Raw genomic sequence first — 22,015 nt, forward strand, 5'->3', positions numbered from 1 at the left:
TGAATCATGTAACACAATTTGATTGCGATACTTTCGACCCTATTCGCATGCACATAGACTTTTTTTTTTTTGATACGCTGGTTTGCATGCATACTGTACATACCTGCCGGGCAGCTGTTCCAATATGGAGCTGTCCTGGCAAAGAAGTGACTTTAGGGTTTATGACCCGGGGGTCCTAATGCACATACACAGCCATCGGCACATAGGGCCAAATTCAATTAGCTGTGGTAATTTACTGCGTGAGAAAAAGGGTGGTAGAGCTGTACAATTACAGCCCCTCCCTCAGGCTAGAACAGAAATCTGCTTTAGATGCAGCCTCTGGGACTCATTGCGGACTGTAATTGAATAGTACTGGTCGATGGTCGACCAATGAACGGTTAATTACCGCAGCTGATTGAATTCGGCCCATAGGCTCCTACGGGAAATGCCAATTGTGTTGCCTTTTGGGCAGAAGCTCCGTAAACTTCCACTTTCCGGAGCTTGCTGCATATGGACAAATCGCAGTTTGCTGTGCCGCCAAATAACCAAATAGGAAACAAGGGAATTTATTGCTGTGGCCAATATTAAGGTACTGCAGTCAATGCACGAAAAGCATATCGAGGACCATTATCTTGTATATGGCTTTGAATCAAACAGCAGTATCTGCTCTGTGATAGTTCTTTGTTTTGTGGTAGTTTATAACTTAGAAAACATTGCATGAATCAGGTACAATGCAGTTAGTTTTATGTTTAGTATTTCATTGACATAAGTAAGAATATTTAAGAATAGGCCCATTGTAAATAATATGCAATCTCAAATTGATTACTAAAAGGCTATTAAAAAAAACTGGGTTTCATTTTAGTGATGAAAAAAAGTCCTCTGGAATACATATGTTGAGAATTTGAGTAGGTGATTTTCATATTTATTTTGCTTAAACTACTTAAGAAAGCATAGTGTAAAACAATGAACTGATTGATTAAAGAGCTAGTAAAGACAAATGAGTCAAAAAAAAAAAAAAAGAATATGTATGGGACAAAAACTCCCAGATGACAATGTGCATATGGCTTTCTGAAACACTTTTATAAATGTACATTGAATCAGAGCTGCACTCAACCTCTTTATGCTGCATGCTTCCGAACGTTATGCCTGAAGAAGGAAGGGATGCACACTGAAGATTGATCTTTCATGTCTGATACAGGATGATTTTTGGATCATTCGAAAATCACAGAGGTGATGGTGTCCTTGCACATACCTAACCTGTGCTGACCTGCTCTGTACATGCATGATTATTATAATTTTTTTATACTTTTCTTTTAAACTGCACATGCGTGAAATTAATATGGATCCCTGAAAAGATTGTCCATCCTTAGCTTGTAGTATAAATTATGGAAATGTCAAAATAACCTGAATACACTGAAATTTATACCAGTAGAATCTATGGGGAAAAAAAAAAAATAGATAAACACACACAAATGTGTAAATAAATATATATATATATATATACATATATATATATATACACATACATACATATACATACATATACACACACACACACACACACATATATATATATATATCACTTTGTGCGATATGTAATTTCAATACAATCGTTTGGTACATAAAGAAAGAGTGCCGCCTATTTATTTCTGCCGGGTGTTCAGCATTGGCCTTAAGCGGATAACAGTGCTATACTACAAGCGGGAAGGCATCCTAACCATTATATACTCAGTCCAGAAGGGGCAAAACTACAACCGAATTATATAGATATATATATATATAAAAATATATAAAATCCTCATAGGCGGCACTCCGCGCAAATATAAGACAACAAACAGGACTGTGATCAAGTCACACACCGACGTTTCGGGGTCCTTTATTGCCCCGTTTTCAAGGTAACCAACACATATAAACATATGTGTTGGTTACCTTGAATATGTTTGTTTATATGTGTTGGTTACCTTGAAAATGGGGCAATAAAGGACCCCGAAACGTCGGTGTGTGACTTGATCACAGTCCTGTTTGTTGTCTTATATTTGCGCGGAGTGCCGCCTATGGGGATTTTACATGGGGAGACAACTTGGTTGTCTTTCTGAAAGGAGGACACCTACTACATCATTTATTTTACTGGGAGTGCCACCCGCGGATTTTCTATATAAGTATATATATATATATATATATATATATATATATATATATATATATATATAGCTATATATAGCATTGATTAATTTTGGCTGTTAACTTTTACAATGTTATATAAACCGCTTTAAAAGTTTTTGCAAAGCTGGAACATATTAACCTCTTTTTTTCAAGCAGGGAGGGCCCTTTTCAACCTTACATGAGTTTTAAACAGCTAAGCATGCCATATAAACTACAGTACTATGCAAAGTGAAGACTGTTGCTGCAAAATCATTACACAGCAAAATTTGGGATGTCTTAAGTGATTCAAAGCCATTTAGATAAATTGGTATTGCTAGCTCACATTTCATAATCATCAATATGATAAATGGCATGGCTGCTAATGGGGAGAACAAGATCTCTGTTATTCTCTAATTATATTAAGACAGCTAATTTTTCACAGGCATATAAAAAGCAGACAACAGCATTGGGTACATGTGTGAAAGTGCAGTAAATAAACAACAATAATATAATATCTTGTATGTATTATCGACTATTTTCTCTGAATTCCAGATCAATAAATTAGAAAAACGAAAATACATGAATTTTCCACTGTGAATGGAAATGTCAAAGTCTTAAGTACTTATTACAATAAGCACAACAGAAATCCATTTCCAAATTCTTCAGAGAAAAATCTTCAATTTTCACTGTGTTTTTAAAGGACAATAAAGTCACTTGCCCAACGAAAAGCATATTAAATGAAAATAATCTCAAAATCCCTCTTGATATAATTTTTTTTTTCTTCCAATTTTACACAGTTTCTTCTATCCCCACAACTCAGCCTACCTCTTCTGTCCTATACAGCTTGAGTCTCCCATATTCAAAATGCTTGGGACCAAGGGTATTTTGGATATCGGAATATTCCGTATTTTGGAATATTTGTATACCATATTGAAATGTTTTAGGAATAGGTCCCAAATCTAAACACAAAATGCATTTATGTTCTATATACACCTTATACACACAGCCTGCAGGTCATTTTATACAATATTTTCAATAATTGTGTGTCTCAAACAAAGTTTGTCTACATACATGAAATTCATTTATGTGTCATATACACTTTATACACACAGCCTATAGGTAATTTTATACTTTATTTCTAATAATTTGTGCCTTAAACAAAGTTTGTGTACATTGAACCATCAAAAATCAAAGGTTTCACTATCTCAGTCATGCTAAAAATAGTCCGTATTTCGGAATATTCCGTATTTCAGAATATTTGGATATGGGAGACTCAACCTGTACCAACAAACTCTGTTTAGCTGCATTGGCAGTAAACATTGTGAGAATGATTAGGTGCAGAAATCACCAACAGCTCATCTCACAATAGGTGGGACCAAATGGCAACACCAAGTTAAGATTTGTTTTTTACACTAGTGTGCCGTGAGTGGTTGTCAAGTGTTCCGTGAGGTCAGCGCGGTCAGAGCTTACTTTACTTGTACTGCTGGCCTGGTCAGTGCTGGGCTATTCTGGGAGGCTCAGGCGCACCTGTGCTGTGACCACTGGAGACGCGGTAGCCAGTTTGCAAGTGTTTTTTTCCCATGGGGGCCAATGTGTGTGTGTTTTTCCCGTGGGGGACTGATGGTGTGCCTTAGCAATTTTAAAATGCCGATGTGCTGCGAGTAGAAAAAGGTTGAAAATAACTGCAGTAGACAGACACTGCTTCAAATTGCGTAAATGATATTTTATTTTCAGTTTTATGATATTTGTTTTTCAATCTTTTTGTGTTTTTCAAAATGGGAGCTGAAAATATACCAGACAGTGAACATGTTTCAGCACTGCAAATGTATGTGTACTGTTTGTGTGATTTAAATCTTAAGCAGCAGGTTTATACTGCCCAGAACAGCACACACAAGATGTAGGACTGTGCTCTGACCACAGACAGTAGTGTCCATACTGCACGGTTTTTACATTTTCAAGCATATCACTTTCTTCTACCATTATGATCAAATGCATATCTTGGAACCAAAGGCGTATCCCTTTATGTGAGAAAAGCAACAACTTGCAGGCATAAATACAATAGGCTTATCTAGCCACTAAAGTAACTGGAGCTCATAACACCCGCTCTCCTCATCTCAGTTTACTTCATGCACTGACATAATCTAATAATGTATGGTAAATGACTAGACTATGAGACAACTGCTGTTCTAGGGAGACAGGGGGAAGTCCTATTAAAACTATTACCATCCACAGTATGGCTTAAAATGCATTGTCTGTATAGGTCTGCGAGCATTACATGGAAGCCTGAGAGAGAAGATATTAGAGGATAAACTCTCAGGATGCATGATAGCGATACTACACCAGATTAACCTAAACAGTGCCATTATTTACATTACAATTTGAGAAGGTTAGAGCAAATGCAAGAAAATACTTGGAAAATATACTTACACTATTTTATGACAAAATACACTTATAAAATGACATCCTGCTTCTATTTCAAATAATAATGGCTTACATTAGAATGCTATACGGGATGCAGTCAGGATGCAGACGGTCTAAATGCCGACCGTTGGCATCCCAACGGTCTAATCCAGGTAACCCTGGGGGGGGTCTGCCCCCCTCACCGTGGATGCCGTTGCATGTGTACGGGCAGTCGGCCGATCGCCCGTACACACTTGCCGATGGACAGCTATATCTGCGAACGACGTCGTTCATAGACATATCGCTGGTACACACTGGCCGACAGGCACCAGATATATTGGGCGATCAATTGATCGGCCAATATATCTGTCAGTGTGTACCCAGCTTAAGTTATCAATGAAAAGCCCTGACTCCGGAGATAAGAGACGATAAAGAATCAGATCGATCAAGACATCCTAATAAATGGAGCCCTAAAATTAGAATAACCAATGTTCTGGACGTACAGTATGAGATGGTTTGCTCAGTTGGACTGACTGTATAGTAGTGTCACTAAAATTGACTATATTAGACCAATAAAAAAAACAAAACGCCAAGAACAGAATTAAAAAAAACGTCCTATAACTCACAGTGTAAAAAGAAGATATTTGGGTAATTATGCATGACATGAATAACTTTGGCACACATACATTTTTGAGGGGAAAAAAAGTACATCCCCTCAAGAGATAATACTACATTGAGAAGCTCCTATTGGATACAGTGCTTATAAAATATATATAGTTTTCCAGTGTACATGATAATTTGCATAGTACCTGCGATCCTAAGTGGCCAGCCAACAGTACATACATATTCATACTATATAATTGGAAGGGGAAATTCAATGCAGTCATGTTCTTGCCAAAACTAAGCAATTTTTCTTTTTTTAACAACAGTGCATAACATGGAAGTAACCAATTTTTTGGAAGAAACCCATACGAACATAAGGTTTGTCTCTGTATAGTATCCCTTAAACTGTTACTTAGGCATGGGTGGTCTAGTTAAACGGAAATGCAAAACTACTCAGTACTTGTTCCCACATGATTTCTAGCTGCACTGTCGTATTTATGTGTGAAGTTTGATAGTAAGGGAAAGTCATAAGGTTCTTGTCTCAAAAAATGTATTTATCCAGAATATCCATTTGTTTAGTGGTATTTCATACTGTATTGTGGTTTTTGCTTATTGGCAAAATTCTTTTTCTCATTGTAGATTGTTTTTATTTTAGAATTCATCAACCTCAATATATATTATTTGGTATTAGTGACTGACCCCTCAATGCTAGGAGAGTTTACACATATGCTCTCCTTCACATAGTTAATAACAAATCATAGAAGTCAGGTAGGCACTTGTATGAATGAATATATAAGGAAATGATGTAACCCTTACTTTAAATTAAGAGGCTTTTAGAAGTTACCAAAGAGTTTTCCGACCATATAAATGCACATGGCTGTAGGCAGAGCACTTTGCACAGGTTACAAAACCCTGAGGTACCACAATGTAATAATAAATCCGTGCAAAAGAACGTGTTGCTTCCATTATTGAGCGCTTCCCCAGCCATAACGGATTCTACAGGTGAATTATATATGGTTATACCTGAAGAATAGTTCAGTAAATCATATAACAACTTATATAACAAAATTATTAGCTTTTATTCATTAATATCATCAGGTGACTCCCCCATTTATGTTTATATTATTCTAGGTTGCCTAACTAACACACAGGAAAACGTACAAAGATGAAACACAAAAATCAAACTACCACAACTTGCCCCTGATATGCCCCAATTGATGATAATTTCCTCTGAAAGCATTGTTAATGGGGTTATTTAGATTGCTAGCATGCAGCAACAGAGCTCACTCCACATTACTAGAACATGGGACATTTTCTCCCCGAATATCCTGATATTTTATAGCATGTGTGCCCTCCATAGACTCCCCTCCCCTCAATATAAATAAATACAAATATTGAACAGCAGCTACAACACGCAGGTCTCTTTTTACTTTAAATGACAAGCACATACGAAACATGGTGCCCAAAGGTGGTGAAACAAATAACATCAAGATACTTCTATTTTTCTATTACAGGGTAAGAGACCAGGGCAAACATGCCATTTGTCACTAGGGGTTATAGAACTTTTTATGCATAGTTAGCTCTGGAGCAGGTTTCTTAAATATCGCATAGTTACTAATACCCCTTTCGCACCAAACTTATAATCCGGGTTAAGCTGGGTACACACTGGAGCGACGTCATTCCGGTTTGGCCAAATTGGAATGACAAATTGTGCATATCGTGCAGTGTGTATGCACGATATACGCGCTCCCACAATAGCATGCGACATCGTCAGGTTTGCAGTGCAACGAAGGACGGATCGAGTGATCATTCCGTCGTTCATTACATCGTTCTAATGTGTACCCAGGACCCGATATGTCGGCCCATTGGGCCAATATATCGTCTGGGTACATATTGCTCAGCGTGTACTCAGCTTAATTGGTGTGAAAGGGGTATAACGATGAGTGAAAAAAAGATACTAGTTAATTCATTGTGATCATCCAGATCCAGAATAAAAATATTAATAACATTGACAACTGGTATGGATACATTTTGTCTTTATTTAGTAACACAAAATATAAGCAGATCCTTATACAGGGAACATAAAAGGCATGAGTGAGTTTGTGGTGTGAATCTATGTTCTAATCTATACAGTATATCAAAAAAGCATCAAGTGTGATGGACCATGCTCAATCCGCATTAGCTGCATCTGTGTCCTAAACAGATATTGGTTTTACAAGTAATTGTGCCTAGAGCTATATGAAGCTATTGGGGGTACTGCAGAAAAATACAGGAGACAGTATAAAAGAAGACGACTTACAGATATGTCCACCTACAAACGTGCGCACGCATCACGCCATACGATTACCCGCAGCAGCATGCGCTACGGTACACTATGGCGCACACTGCGATCGCACCATGCAATCCTATGGAGGCATTGGTGCAAACGCAGTGCACATATATACTCGTGGGCACACGCCTCGCGACTTGCGTGGCGCGATTTTCTGCATATGCAGCAACGATGTAGCAGGACACATCGGTATATGGGGGAGTTAATCAGAAGACACAGTTGAGAATAGCTCTATAGCATTGCTTGTATTGATACTATATAGAAACAACAGTCGCGTCTCTCTAGTTCTAGAATAAAAACCTAAAAATAACAATAATGAGGATGGTAACACTGCTCTAGCTCTGTCACCACAGAGTGATAAAGATGGTTTACTTGTGGAAAGAATATCGGTAGATGACTGTTGAAAAGACATGACTAAAATATAGGCAGTTTTGTCACTCTAGAGCAGCAGAATGGCATTTTAATGGATTCATTCTGACTTTTAAAAGCAAGACCACACGGATACGTTTGAAGCCACTTAACTTTAGGAGGGTCTGTGAGATTAACCAGGCCTAAAGTGCATTCATTGAAGTAGCCCAAGGGAAACAATTAGAAAGACTCTTATACCAAACAGGAAGAAGAATGTTTTATTTCAACAATAGGTACATATACTTATATACCTGCAAGGGTCCTCATGTATTTCCCATTACAGAAATAGAAAGCGTTCACTTACTGCCATGCAAGAGATTGCAGATCACAAGTTATCCAGCATCTCAGCTAAAACACATTTATATTCCTCTTCTTTAGCAGGAATTTATGTACGCTGTAACCATATTTGTAGCTATAAGGGCAGCAAATCCTTTAGCATAAGCCTAAAGATGTTGTATTGACGTTTTCTAAAGATTACATTTTTTATTTACTAAAGTGATCTCTCTACATACCATCATTTCTACAAAATTTTGGAAATACATGGAACATCATGAACCAGATCATGCCACTTTTCAGATAATTAACATAAAATAAATGTAAATACTATACATTACATTGAATATAGACAATAAAAACATCTTATTTAGGTTTATAATGGACTAACGAGAACATGATTTTTACTTATTCAGTTAAAACTTTCTTTCATAAAAATCACAAAATACTACTAAGAAGGTTTAAAATTAGAAACCCTTCATAAACTACAATAACATGCCATTAGAGAAGATGGATAACATACTGTAGTTACATGACAACGAGCAGAAACCATCACAAATACAGTATAACGAATAGCGGTATTTAGTGGATATAATATTGGAATATTTAGTCCTTTTTTTAAAGAAAAATATGTATTCAGTTTTTCACAGCGATCAATGATGATTAACTGGACACACACACACACACACACACACACACAGCTTCATGCAGATCTGGTTTGTACTTTCTGCGTGTAAGGGCTTCTAATTCAGTTGTCTATTTACAATTTGAGTGACCAAATCTTCCCACCTGTGCCATGAGTCTATTATTTATTACTGCCCTAGTTTTCTTTAGTAAGACATAAAGAACATGTTCATGTCCCAGACCTTGGTACAAGAATAGATGAAAACCAGTGAACACAATAAACGTTTTGTTAACCATTTCAAATGTGTAACATTTGAGAGCAACAAATGTACTTTCAGGCTCGACATCACTAATGGTTAACACACCATGAAAGCCCAATGGATCACTATAAATGTATGATCGTTTGCAGAGTTCATCATACAGTACCAAGATTTTGGATTATGTTATTTCTGCGGTGAAGGAAATTTCAGTGCACTCCAGGAAACAACCAAATGGCAATGCAAATTACACACACACGCACGCACACAAACCAATTTAATGGAAGAACATGTAAAATATAATACAAATGCAGAAAACGTTAAAGATATTTGTGAATATCCGGAGATACGCTTTTTATAATAATCAATTTGATGCCATTTTTTTACACTTTGCTGATGCCAATAAAGTAAATACTTAATTTAAATGGTTAAAATAAAAGTGACCAAGTTTAATTATGCTTAATGTATTAATGAACCCAGCATTTCCCAACTAGTGTACCATGACACTATTGTGTTGAGGTGTCCCGGTATCCTGAGTAGATACTGTATGCTGGGAATATTGTGAGGGAGAGAGAAAGTGATCTTTGAATTATCATTATAAAGAATGATTACATATTCATTGATTTGTCATAAAGGTGGTGTTTAGTGGCAGAATGTGTATATCTGCATGAAAAACATTGAGATCTGCTGCTAGAAGATCAGTGTATGCCACTTAATTGATAGTAGCAACAGTTATTTGCAATTTAACAGATGACTGAAACACATGACAAGGCGGGGCGTTATAATAAAACAATACAGAAAATAAAAACTACAGTATGAACCTCTTCTATTTAATAATACTGCAAATTCTAATTGAATTTGATAAAAATGCTGTATTCTAAGTATAATTATTAATACTTATTCCAACACCTGAAATGATTACAATTTTTTCCATTTGAGGAGAACGGATGATGTCACACAGGAGTTCTCCACATTCCCCTTTCCCAGCTAGAAAAGGGGAGCAGCTTTCATAATTGTTCAAACGCTGCTGTGTTGAGCAGGGGAACGCTCCTCCTATTACAAGAAAGCAATAGAGCTCATAAAACATTTTGCATGAAGCATCTTCCATCACTCCTGTGACTGGAAAGGGACATTCCCTAGTCCATACTACCATCTCGCCATGGCAGCATTGTAGTGATCTGGTGTGACTATGGAGAACTACTAGGTCCACCTGAAGTTTATGAAGTACTGTAAAAAATAAAAGCAGGAAGCATACTGCATATTCAAATTTTGGATGAAAGGATTGTACAGGACAAGCGACCTCTATTAACTAAACCAAGGAACTTAGGGCCTGATTCAGAGCCGGAAGCTATTTGCGCTCGCTCGTTCAGAAAAAAGGGGTGGCTATTCAAATGACCCGTTCGCTCTTTGCGGTCTGTCCACGCCTCTATGTCTGAATGAGCGAACATAACTTGCGGTCGTTTTTTTGAAAACGACGCCCCCTGGCCACTCGCATCCTACGTCATGTCCGCTATTTATTAGATTAATCGAGTACATCGACCAGCGTATGAACTGCTCGCTATTCTTGTGGTTGGTTTTTGCTACCACAATCTTGCGAGCAGTTCTGGCTATAAAATAACCCAGTGACGTGGTCAATGACGCTGCTGTATTAATTATGCACACCCATAAAACGCCTGTTTTGACCTTTAAGCACGCCTGCGTTCTGATCTCCACTCCCCGTTTTCAAGCACCTTCCCCTGTTACCACCCACATACGCCTTATCCTGTCACTCAAAATAGCAGGCATTCGCTATTTAGCGAACAAACGATTTTCGGCCGCACTGACTGGTTCGCGCATGCGTATTACGATCCGTACGCATGCGCAGTTGGGCAAACATCGCTCGGAACGAACGAGCGGCTGCTTACGAGCGGCTCTGAATCAGGCCCTTAGGTCAATATGGATATGGTAGAAAACAGAAAGTGGGCGAATTAAAAAACAAACTGTTCATAAGTGCCAAGAGTGGGCTGGGGGATTGTTTTCCAAAGCTTCAGTTCTCATTAAGTATCGCCTCAGGAATGTGTAGGGTCAGCATGCCTGGTACATAATATTACATTGTGATATATCTTCCTCAAAACTATTTTTCTTATCATTTAACAGATATGTCTAAACATGTCTGTGGTGTTCTCTTGATCATTAAAAAATGTATGTGTTTATCCTTTCTTTATTGGACATAAACATACATGTAGATATTTTAATTTTTTTAATTTACCGAAGAATAGAATCTGTTGCATTGCCCGTGTAGTTCAACAGAACACCGAAAATAAAGCTTTGAATACACAAAGTCTCCACAAAGCTAACAACAGACATACTGAAAGTTAAAATGGTTTTTGTCACATCTACATTGCTATGAATCACAAGATATGGGGCAATTCAATTGTTTATTAAGGCGCTCTAAATGTTGCAATTCAAATTTTTTGGGGGGCGCCCATTGATTATCACATACACACGGTCAGATTTTTCCTTCAGATATGAACGATAACGATTTTAAAATCGTTCAGTCGTTCATATCTGAAGGAAAATCGTTCATATCTGACATGCCTGAACGATGGACGATCAACGATGCGCGTTCCCGATGGTCAGATAACGATTTCTGACATCTGATGTGTTTGCAGTCAGACTTGGACGATTCCATTCATTTTAATGCAGTCAAAAATCGTTCAATCGTTCAAAACTTTGGTAAAATCGTTCAAATCGTTTAATCGTTCATCTGACAAGTCTGACAAATCTGACCGTGTGTATGCTCCATAATTAGACTGGGTTTAGCTGCATAAAACAGCTAAACCCGACTAAAGTCCTGGTTAGGGCGCCCAATATCAGAGAGGGCGAGCAAATATGCCGGCACCAGCAGCTATCGCGTCTGAACGGAGCAACAATTCAATTGCTCCGTAGGGTACCTAGCACGGACAGCTGCCGAAGCTAACATTTAAATTGCCCCTATAGACTTCACCAATACATTGGATCCTGGAAGAACATTGATCGAATGCTGGGGCTAATTATGTGCAACATGTCAGGAAATAAAGCATCATACATTTTTATGTTTATAGGCACAGCACATCTACGCCAAACTAATAAGGAAAAACAAATGCGTCTGAAATCTGCTTTCTCCAGGTTTCACACTGCACTGTCTAACAGATGGCTTTTATCTACTGGTTTCAGCTGATCTTCAAGATAAACCACTACAAAATTCTTCACGTATTCATAGTATTGGATGGGAAGACAAAAATAATACTATTACCCCATATATATATATATACACACATATAATGCATTTTTGAGAAATCTTCTCACAACCAAACTGGGGTTAGAAACAAGTATGAGCAGAGAAAAAGAGTCAGAATTATATATACACTTTACACATGTCATAATAGCAATCTATTCCCTTGATTAATAAATGGTGAAAGCAAAAACGTATGCACTTTGATCAAATAATAAAAGCAATATTCGTGTATATATAGAGAACAAAGCACATTCTATATGACTAGGTGTTTTTATGTCATGGAATAAAGGCATGGGTTTATCCCAATAAATCACAGTCATGAAAAGGACCTTTATTTAAAAGCCTCTATGGCTGTGCTGAACAGTGGCCAAGACTGTTGTTTCCATGTAGAATGTAGTAACCTCATTGTGTACTTGAATCACTTAGGCAAATGGTCTTGTTTCTGTCCTGCTTAGATAGCTTCTAAACTGTAATCTAAATCATGTCCTGAATGCCCCAATTGCATAAATAAATAATGCAAACCATGAAATGAGAAAGGGATTGATCAGGCTGTGTGTTTGCTCTTCAAAACCATTCAGGGCACTCTCTCTTCACATAGTTCTGCATTTCCATTTGAAACATTTCACAACTAAAAAAAAGCTAAATATTGATCCGTATAATGACAATTTAAAAGCAAACACCTCCTTAACCTCTTGCAATCATTTAGATATCATTACGCTTTATCCTGTCGGAAACTCTATATGTCCATAGTAGAAAGGTATAAATGGTGCACTACTAGATCCTAAAGAAAGCTGACATAAAGCATGTAGTGTCCTACTAACAAAACATCACAGTGGAGAATGTCTCAATGATTGCTAACCCATAGTTAAATCCCAGTATTAAATGACCTGATAGCTATGGACAAAAATAACATATAGTTATGCTTAGTAGATATAAGTTCTGCTAGAAAACACGGAAAGGTCATGTATACTGTCTTGTCAATTGCTTAAATACAACTATAATCTTCTAAATACATTGATCAATGTGTTCTGAATACACAACCACATTTCTGAGATTCCTATTAGAGCTGCATAATCCATCCAACATTACTACACTATGAAAAGACAATTAGCAAGATAATAAAAATGCATCATCATCATATATTTGTAAGGTGCCACACAATCCCATTTGCTGGATAGTCTTAGTAACAAATCATATACAACGCACTTGAACATAAAAAGAGAACAAGTACAGATGAGGCTGACAAAGGAGGCATGGACGTTAGACAGACTAGAGACATGCCCCGTCATGACAAGCTAACTAACAATCTATAGGGTACAAATTCACAATCTACTATCTTTATCTATACAACATGGGAGTTTCTGTGCATTAAATATAGGCATCAAAAATATGCAGAATGCAGTACATTTCATTAATCCCACAATTACAAGAGAAAGCTTGGAACCTTTTCTTTGTGGCCTTACAGACGAATAGCTTGGAACTCGCACAGAACTGCATCTGACAGAGTGACTTGACAAATAGCCCGATAGAAGAAAGCGTACAGCAGTTTAATACCCTCAAAGCCCTAACGTTATAGTTACTATACTGCCCAGCAAACATTTTCTATATATATATATATATATATATATATATATATATATTTTGGGAAAAAAATATCAGCAAATGAATGAAAACACTATAACTATATACTACGGTGTCTCTTTGTAATATAAATGTACTAGGTGCCTTTTGCTGCCAATGCATCCAGGCTGTTATTTGTGTAGAAAAAAAACATACATTTTGGTAATTCTCTAAATTACAGTTTTGCCCACACAACAAATACCACTAAAGGCATCAAGTTTTAATGTTGTAGATTTCAAGCCACTAAACTGATATTCTACAAATGTAAAAGATAAACTACATTGGTAATCAATTTGTCCATACTTTCAACAAGTAGCATAATGTTCAGTGCGATGGGATATTACTCAGTAACTTCTGTTAAGTATCAGTTAAAAAAAAATCACGTTAAAAACATCATCGAAAAACTAAAAGCAAATATAGTGCTCATTAAATAAAAGCGGCACATTTTGTCCTGAAGATACAGACAAGCTGCTTGTTACACCAGTCATTCTTTTGTCTCTGTAGTTGAAAAGGCTTTTGGAGTCCTCGCAAATATGACTTTAAATCTTCTTAATACCTCCTAAACTCCCTTAAAAATAATGAGACAAGTTCTTAATATCTTCAGCCAAATATCTCCATTACATGATTGCCATGAAGTCTGAGAGCGCATACCTAAAATAACACCCTACATACAGTAAGCCATTAAAACTTTACCAACTGGTTAAACAAAGACAACATTGTCCAGATCATTGTATGAATGCTTGGTGCTCCTTCTTCCCAACATACACTATGCAGACATGCAGGATGCTATATTAACTGATATTCATACAATTCTTTCTAAAATAAGACGTAAAGTGAATAGTAACCTAAACTGTTAGTAAACTAATAGTAAGAACAATATAATACGCATACTGTGAACAACTATTCAACTAATACAGAGTGCAGGTTTGATAAATAGGCACCAAACACCTGTCATAGCAAATGAATTGTGAAAAACACCTTAAAGCCAGTTTAGTTAGTTTCAGAGTACCATTGTATGTGACCAGTGCGTTCTCACAATCCTAATTACAGTCTCAGGATAAAACCATGCAATGATATGATCCGGCTCTATAATAAAGACTATAAAACAACGATTATTATGACTTTAATGCAGCTTATGTGTAGGATTGTAACGAAATAACAAAAAAAAAAAAAAAGTTATTGTACAATAATAAAGACACTTAAGCTTACTAGATTCTAAAATAGAAAATGAAATGCTCAATCAAAGGAAAAACTTTAAATTTTAGAAAAAAAATGTGGGTTAAAAGGTATCGAACAATCAAAATAACTTTTTTCTTGTCAAATTCTCTGATTGTTATATATGGCAATGAAAGCATCCATCACACAGAGCACAGTAAAATTATCTACGCCCAAAAGGAGCAGCCATTTTGTTCTAAGCTATTTAAAAACACAGAGTACAATCAACAAGTGTATACGATGCTTACCAAAACAAACAGATCATGAAGCAGAAGCACACAGATGCACCGACAAGCTTCAATTCCCCAAATAAGGCAAAAACAAAGAGGGAGAATTATCCTTCTGAAAATGTATCCTGCAATATGCGGATTGATTAACCCCTTCCCTGACCATGTGCCTTGCAGGGCTCTGAATTGTAGTGGATTCAACTTGTTACTGGAATTCTCTTAAAGGAGGGATGTAAGAGAGTGATAACAACTAAGCCAACACAGATCTAATTATTGTAGCAGAGGAAATGACTGAGACAGGGAGTAAGAAATGGATGTTTTAAACTTTTAATTGCACATCTTTGAGTCTGCTTTGGACCAAAAGCACTTCATTATAGTGCTTTAATCTGTAGTGGTCTGTTGTACTGCTCGGGGCAGCACACCAGCCTCCCTGTTGTTTCTGATTCCTTAGAATACTGACCAACTACAGATGGCACTGGATGGCTGGAGAGGATGTTAACACCTTCACTGCCGACACCAGTTCTGCACAGAACAATAGCAGTTTTATCAACCATACTTATACATCTAGGGTTCTATAAGCCAGAACGCAAAACATCCAGGGAAGCATTAAGGGCAAAAACCCATAGACATTGTTAATTACATGCAAACAGGAAATGGAACATGTGTTTTTGTTTGTTGATAGTTTCAAAATGTTATTTCCCTAACAGACTCCTAAAAGTCACCTCTTATTTTTATAATGTTTCAAACCAAACAATTTATGTTCCATCTTATTCCACATATGTTATTAATTAAATAATTAAAATGGACTAGGCTGGGTTACACTGATAAAAAAAAAGCAGATCTACTTTGAACGTATCATATTATAAGTCTTTGAAATTTCAACTATAAACAGTTCTAGTATAAGAATATATACCAGACCTTTACGATCTACAGAGTTTGGGGCCCCAACAAAGTACGCTTAGGGGGATAGTTACTCACCCTCAAGAAAAGTATTAAGCTTTTTTAAGAACACGCAGATACATTTGATGTATATAATGAAAATTGAGTATATTTTAGCAAAATATTTGTAAATCGTATTTCTGAACTTGTTTGCAGGTGGCCTATGAACTGAAAGGAATGTTTCAAATATTCAAATGTTTAAATGCAGAGTATAATACTTGCAAGAATGAAAGTAATTAAAAAAAATACATTTAATAATCAGTTACAAAACATTGTTGTTCTTGCTTTATAGGTTCAAACTAGCAAAAACAGTATACGCAATCGAATAACAAGGGTAGAAGATGGTATGCAAGTTACATATGTGTTGTGCAGAAATTAAGAAAAATAGTTTGCATTAAACAGTGTAATATTGTTCATAACCTCAAAGGGCTTTCTAAGTTAGCCCCATTATATCATAGTTGAGATGCTAAAAATAAATCTACTTGTCAAAAAGCTGCAATATGGAGTGAAATATTCTCCTGGTCTGTCATATACATTATGCGACAACCACTGAAACTTTAGGAAGTAACTGTAAACAGAACAGAAAAACTGGCACATGTCTGAAATGAACACAAAAGCCTAAAGAATCACATGAGCGGAAACCATAACAATTGCTTACCAGAATAATGCAAGAGGTGCCTACTCTTACATTCGCATGTTTGCAATCTAAGAAGGGATGGGGGAGGGGGGTCACAAATGGACTGATTTAAAAGAACTTTCCCAGACTCCTATTTCTGAGGCCCTTCAGATTGTTTACAAGGAACAAATCACCTTACAAAAATGTATGATCTACACCTATGTCATATGCAATTATTTGATGTATAAACTCATCATACATAGTCATAGTGCAAAATACAAACCCCTATCATAGAGGCAAGTCAACGGCATGAAGCAGCGGTAAACATGGGTGTATACAACAATGCAAGACCTCGACAAATAATTATTTCTTCCAAATACATACATGTGAGAGCTAGTACATTTTAAAAATATACATTACAATATACATACAATAAACTGAAAATGTTGTTATTACACCATCATGTAATAACTGCCACAAAAAAAAAGGAATTGAATGTACAATAAGTTACATAAAATCTAAAATCTATAAAGCCTATTCTGACAGGTTGAAAATATTAACAGAACAATTATATATTTTTCTTTATTTTTTTTTATATGTGATTATTATAATAAAATTTTTACCTTGTCGTCAAACTGTTCACTGCGTTGTCTTTTTCGCCTTGTGGATCTCCGGCTCCTCTGGTTAAATCGAGTCCACTTTAAAACCTGGATTGGAAATGACAGAGTTTGTTTAGGGAGACACTCGACTTGTGTGCAGATGGCCCATGTGCGTAAGAAACTATAAACAGACGCTACACACACATTTTTCCATTGCTTCACTGAGTGGAAAAAAAAACTCTTATCCTCTTCAGTCTGAAATTACATTCCTAAAATATGCATACTTCATATACTTGATAAGTGAGAGAATGAAGTCTTCTTATCTGTGAGGAAAGCTACTCTGAATGGGGTGAACTCATTTCAGGAAAGTTAGCATTGTAGAAGCGTAATAGGGTAGTGAAATCATTCCACAAAAACTTACAAAATCTGAATACATATAAGGATTACAATAAACTAAAGGGGTTTTTAGTGTTAACCTTGTACCTTTGTGCTGTAAGGTAAAAAGCAAGTAATATTCTTACTACTATATCAAGGGAAGATACAGGTGCCAGTGTAGATTTTTGTTCTTGTTTCAGTAAGTACCAGCCAGGACCTTAGAAACTGCCAACACGTTACATTGCATTACTGACTAGGTGCTGGGTTAATACAGTTTGATACAAGATCGAGATTACTGTATACTGGAGCATGCATTTACATGATATTGCTGCAAATAGTATTAGGTGTATTCCCTAGGACTGGAGCAGGACTAGAAGCAGAGAGGAAATTACCTGCATTCTTCCAGACAAAAAACAAAGGATGTGTCTCCACTCACTCTGTGTGTACACTTACATTTCCTTTCTGCACTTGTTAGACATCCTCTGGGCAAAACTGACCATTTTGAGCCATATTTTACTTATTTAATATACTCTAAACTTTAGCAGTGATTACAAACATCAAAGTTCTCATTACACTACATATAGTTTCATCACCTTACAATCGGGACCAATACAAAGTACAATTTCTCATTTGTCTTTCCAGTAAGCATCACTGTTTAGAGAGACACGTCTACAGCAGACTTTACAAGTCTGCTGAATCCTTATTACCATAAGAAGTTCTGTAGCTCAGAGGAGCAGAGCTTCCCCTGTATTGTTGTAGCACTGTGTATAGCAACAGGTACAGGACAAAGGACACAAGCAGAGAGGGCAATGGGCATCCACTTGATGTTCTTACCTCTTCCTTGACTTGCTGAGCTAGTTGATTTCCTTTCCAAGTCTGGCTCTCCTCCAACAAGGGCTACATAAGGAGAAATAAGTAAATAAGAGTTTCTTATGGACTCAACCTTTTTCATCATGAAGACAGGCAATCTGCACCACAAACATAATGAGGAATGTGTCTAATGATCTTGTACATAGGGGTCTTTTCCCAGCAGTAGCTTTTGCTGCCAGATCTGCCCTGCTAGCTGCCATGCTGCTGGGGGCTCAGTCTGCATCCCAGGGCTGGTCAGTGAGATGCTGCAAGGCTCCTTCAGCAGCCTGTCTGCAGGGAAGAGAATGGTGAGTGTACAAACGTGTCTTGTTAGGAAATGAAACACCTCCAGCTTGTGCTCTGTCTGCTGGGGAGGAGCCTGCCCACTACTACAGAGGGCTGGAGGTATAGGCTTTCCCGGCAATATTTGTTCAGTATCAGCCTTAAATACTTTGCTCGCATGGTTGCGCTCACACATTCATAGTTTGATGGTTTTTCTTGTTTCTTTTTCTTTTTTTCATTCTGCCTCTTCTTCTCACTACACGAGTACTTCTGGTATGTGAAGGGCAGTCCTTATTAAGGCTATGAGAATATTTTGTCAATGAGATACATCTGATAAATAAAGTCTGCCAGTTCATAATACATAGGCACCTATTTAGTATTTATTGAAGCAAATTACCATGAAAATCTTACAAAAACGTCAGTTTCTGCCTGATTTTAGTCTCCTCGCAATTTAACTTGAGCAAAACCGTATGAGATATCAGCGTAAGGGTGGGTACACCGTACACATCTGAACGATATCGGCCCGATTTTGCCAAATTGGAACAACAAATCGGGCATATCCTGCAGTGTGCTGCACGGCCAATCACACAATATTGCATGTGAGACTACATATTGTAGTGATCGTTCCGTCATTAAATCTTTTAAGTGTGTATCGGCAATCATGAGTTGTACAGGGTGAAGGCAAATCGCCCTGAACATCGGCGCGATTGTCGGTCGTTTAGGTGTGTACCCACCCTAAGGCAAACTATGGAAAGATACCACAGCCAGGATTATTTGCAATAGGGCCTGTAGTCTGGGTCAATTTACCAAGCTCCAATCTATATAAAGTATACAGATAGCGACACTACTAGCAGAAGGAACTTCGGTGCCCTCCTAAATTGCACTGACCACAATAACAAATAGTAGGCTGCACTGAGGAAAAGCGTTCGTGTAGTGAATCCTAGAAGCATTAATTTGACGTTGCGTGAGTGTTTTTTCTCAGTGCCATCTACTTGGATTTGCTATCTGTCGACATTTGCATAGCATCTATTACAAATATGTACTCTTTTTATTTATATAAAGACGTGCAGAAAATAATTTTACATGGCAGATTTATCAAAGCCTGAAGAGAGATAAAGTACCAACCAATCAGCTACTGTCTGTCATTTTTCAAACACAACAGCCTGTAACTGACAGTTAGAAGCTGATTGGTTGGTTACTTTGGGCTCTATTTACTACAATCCGCATTTGTAATGCAGATTGTAGTGTGATATTACCGACTGAATTCGCATTGCGAATTCAGGCAATATCACAGGGATTTACTAAAAATCCCTTGCAGGGACAGACCTTGCGATAAATGTCTGTCCCTGCGAATCCCCTCCGCAGCCTTATCACGGTACTTTCGCAAAAAATACCGCGACAAGTGCCCGCGCATGCGCCGACCGGCCGCCGCTTTCCCCTCAACGCTAAGCCCCGCCCTCCGATCTCGGACCCCCCCTCCCTTAATTACACTTACCTGCATGATCCGGGCTCCGGTGATGTCCTCCATTGCTCCGGTCAACTGACATCCATACTGCACTGGGACCCAATCACCTGATGATCGGGCTGCAGTGCAGTATGGGAGAGCAGCTGACTGGAGGGAGGACATCACTGGAGCTCCAGACTCCGGTCCCTGGACTTAGGTAAGTTAATTTTTTTTTTACTATTTTTTATTGCAGTGTATCAGCGTGTGGTCTGTTTAGGCCACACAGCTGATCACTGGGGCCGGCTTCGGGCTCTGCTCTGCACGTTAGAGCGGAGCAGGAGTCCGGTAACCAGGGGAGACCCTGGATAACGCCACCTCCAGGTGGCGTTATTATCACAGGGCCTCCCCAGGTATTTTTTTCACGATTTATTTTTAGTAACTTGCACACAGATCGCATTTCGTATTACAATTATGGGAAATGTGATCTGAGTACTAAAAATAAGTGATACTTAGGGGTTGGAGTAGAATTTTACGAATTGTACTCCAATTGCCCTGTAGTAACTTTAGGTGAAACTAAAATAATGTGAAAAGGGTGTGAAAACACCCTTTTTCATTTTATTTTAGTAAAAATAATGATAATAAATAGAGCCCTTTATCTCTCCAAGATTTGATAAATCTCCTCCATAGAGTTCAAATACATTTCAGGGTTTACAGGTTAAATGGTAATAAAAAGAAATAAATATGAACAATAAAAAATCTGTTGGTCTTGAGTCATACAACATTATTCCCAGTTGGATGGAGCCTGTAAGTCAATATTGTATTTATTTTATCTTATATAGCACATACATATTATGGAGCGGGTTACAGATAATATTTTAGTCATTCACATCAATCACTGCCTGATTCGAGTTTATCATTTATATTGCTTATAACATGAACACATACACATTAAGGTAATTTTTTTCAGAAATACCAACACAAATACAAGGAGAATATATAAACTGTAGAGATGGTTGGATATGAACCCATGACCCCAGGGCTGTTAGGCATGAAAGCTAATCATTGTGCCACCATGCTGCTATGTAAGTAAACAACTTTTGGTACCTTGCTGTTAAAGTTACTACCTGGCTGGGACTACCTGTTATTGGTCCTTTTTTTAGCGCAGAAAATGACGATTCCTCTGTGTTGATTTCCTGGGGCAAGAAAATGGCAGTTGATCCATTGTGAAACTGAGCTCCACACCCTTAACTGTATATTGGTACTTTTGCTGGTAATGTTTACCGTATATACTCGAGTATAAGTCGACCCGAATATAAGCCGAGGTACCTACTTTTACCACAAAAAAATGGGAAAACTTATTGACTCGAGTATAAGCCTAGGGTGGGAAATGGCTGCAGCTGGTAGTGCCCCCAGTAGTAATTCCCCCTGGTTGTGCCCCCAGTAGTAATCCCTCCTGGTAGTGCCCCCAGTGGTAATCACCCCTTTCAGTGCCTCCAGTAGTAATCGCCCCCCTGGTAGTGCCCCCAGTAGTAATCCCCCCTGGTAGTACCTCCAGTGGTAATCCCCCCTGTTAGTGCC

The 22,015-nt window shown here is 37.6% G+C and overlaps 1 protein-coding gene across 3 annotated transcripts in view; it reads right to left on the reverse strand.

Moving 5' to 3' along the window:
• Positions 1 to 22,015, reverse strand: part of AOPEP (aminopeptidase O (putative)) — a 562,421-nt gene that overhangs the window by 79,300 nt on the left and 461,106 nt on the right. For 2 of the 3 annotated variants that reach the window (XM_088470083.1, XM_088470080.1), the window contains 2 exons: positions 18,697 to 18,759; positions 17,512 to 17,595 (listed from right to left, as the gene is read on the reverse strand). The exons of the other annotated variant lie outside the window; for it this stretch is intronic. In XM_088470083.1, coding sequence (XP_088326209.1) covers positions 17,512 to 17,595; positions 18,697 to 18,759 — 147 coding nt within the window. The remainder of the gene's footprint in view (positions 1 to 17,511; positions 17,596 to 18,696; positions 18,760 to 22,015) is intronic. 3 annotated transcript variants of the gene reach the window in all.

The sequence above is a fragment of the Taudactylus pleione genome, unplaced genomic scaffold (assembly GCF_031769625.1).
Source record: "Taudactylus pleione unplaced genomic scaffold, aTauple2 ptg000095l, whole genome shotgun sequence".
Lineage (NCBI taxonomy): Eukaryota > Metazoa > Chordata > Amphibia > Anura > Myobatrachidae > Taudactylus > Taudactylus pleione.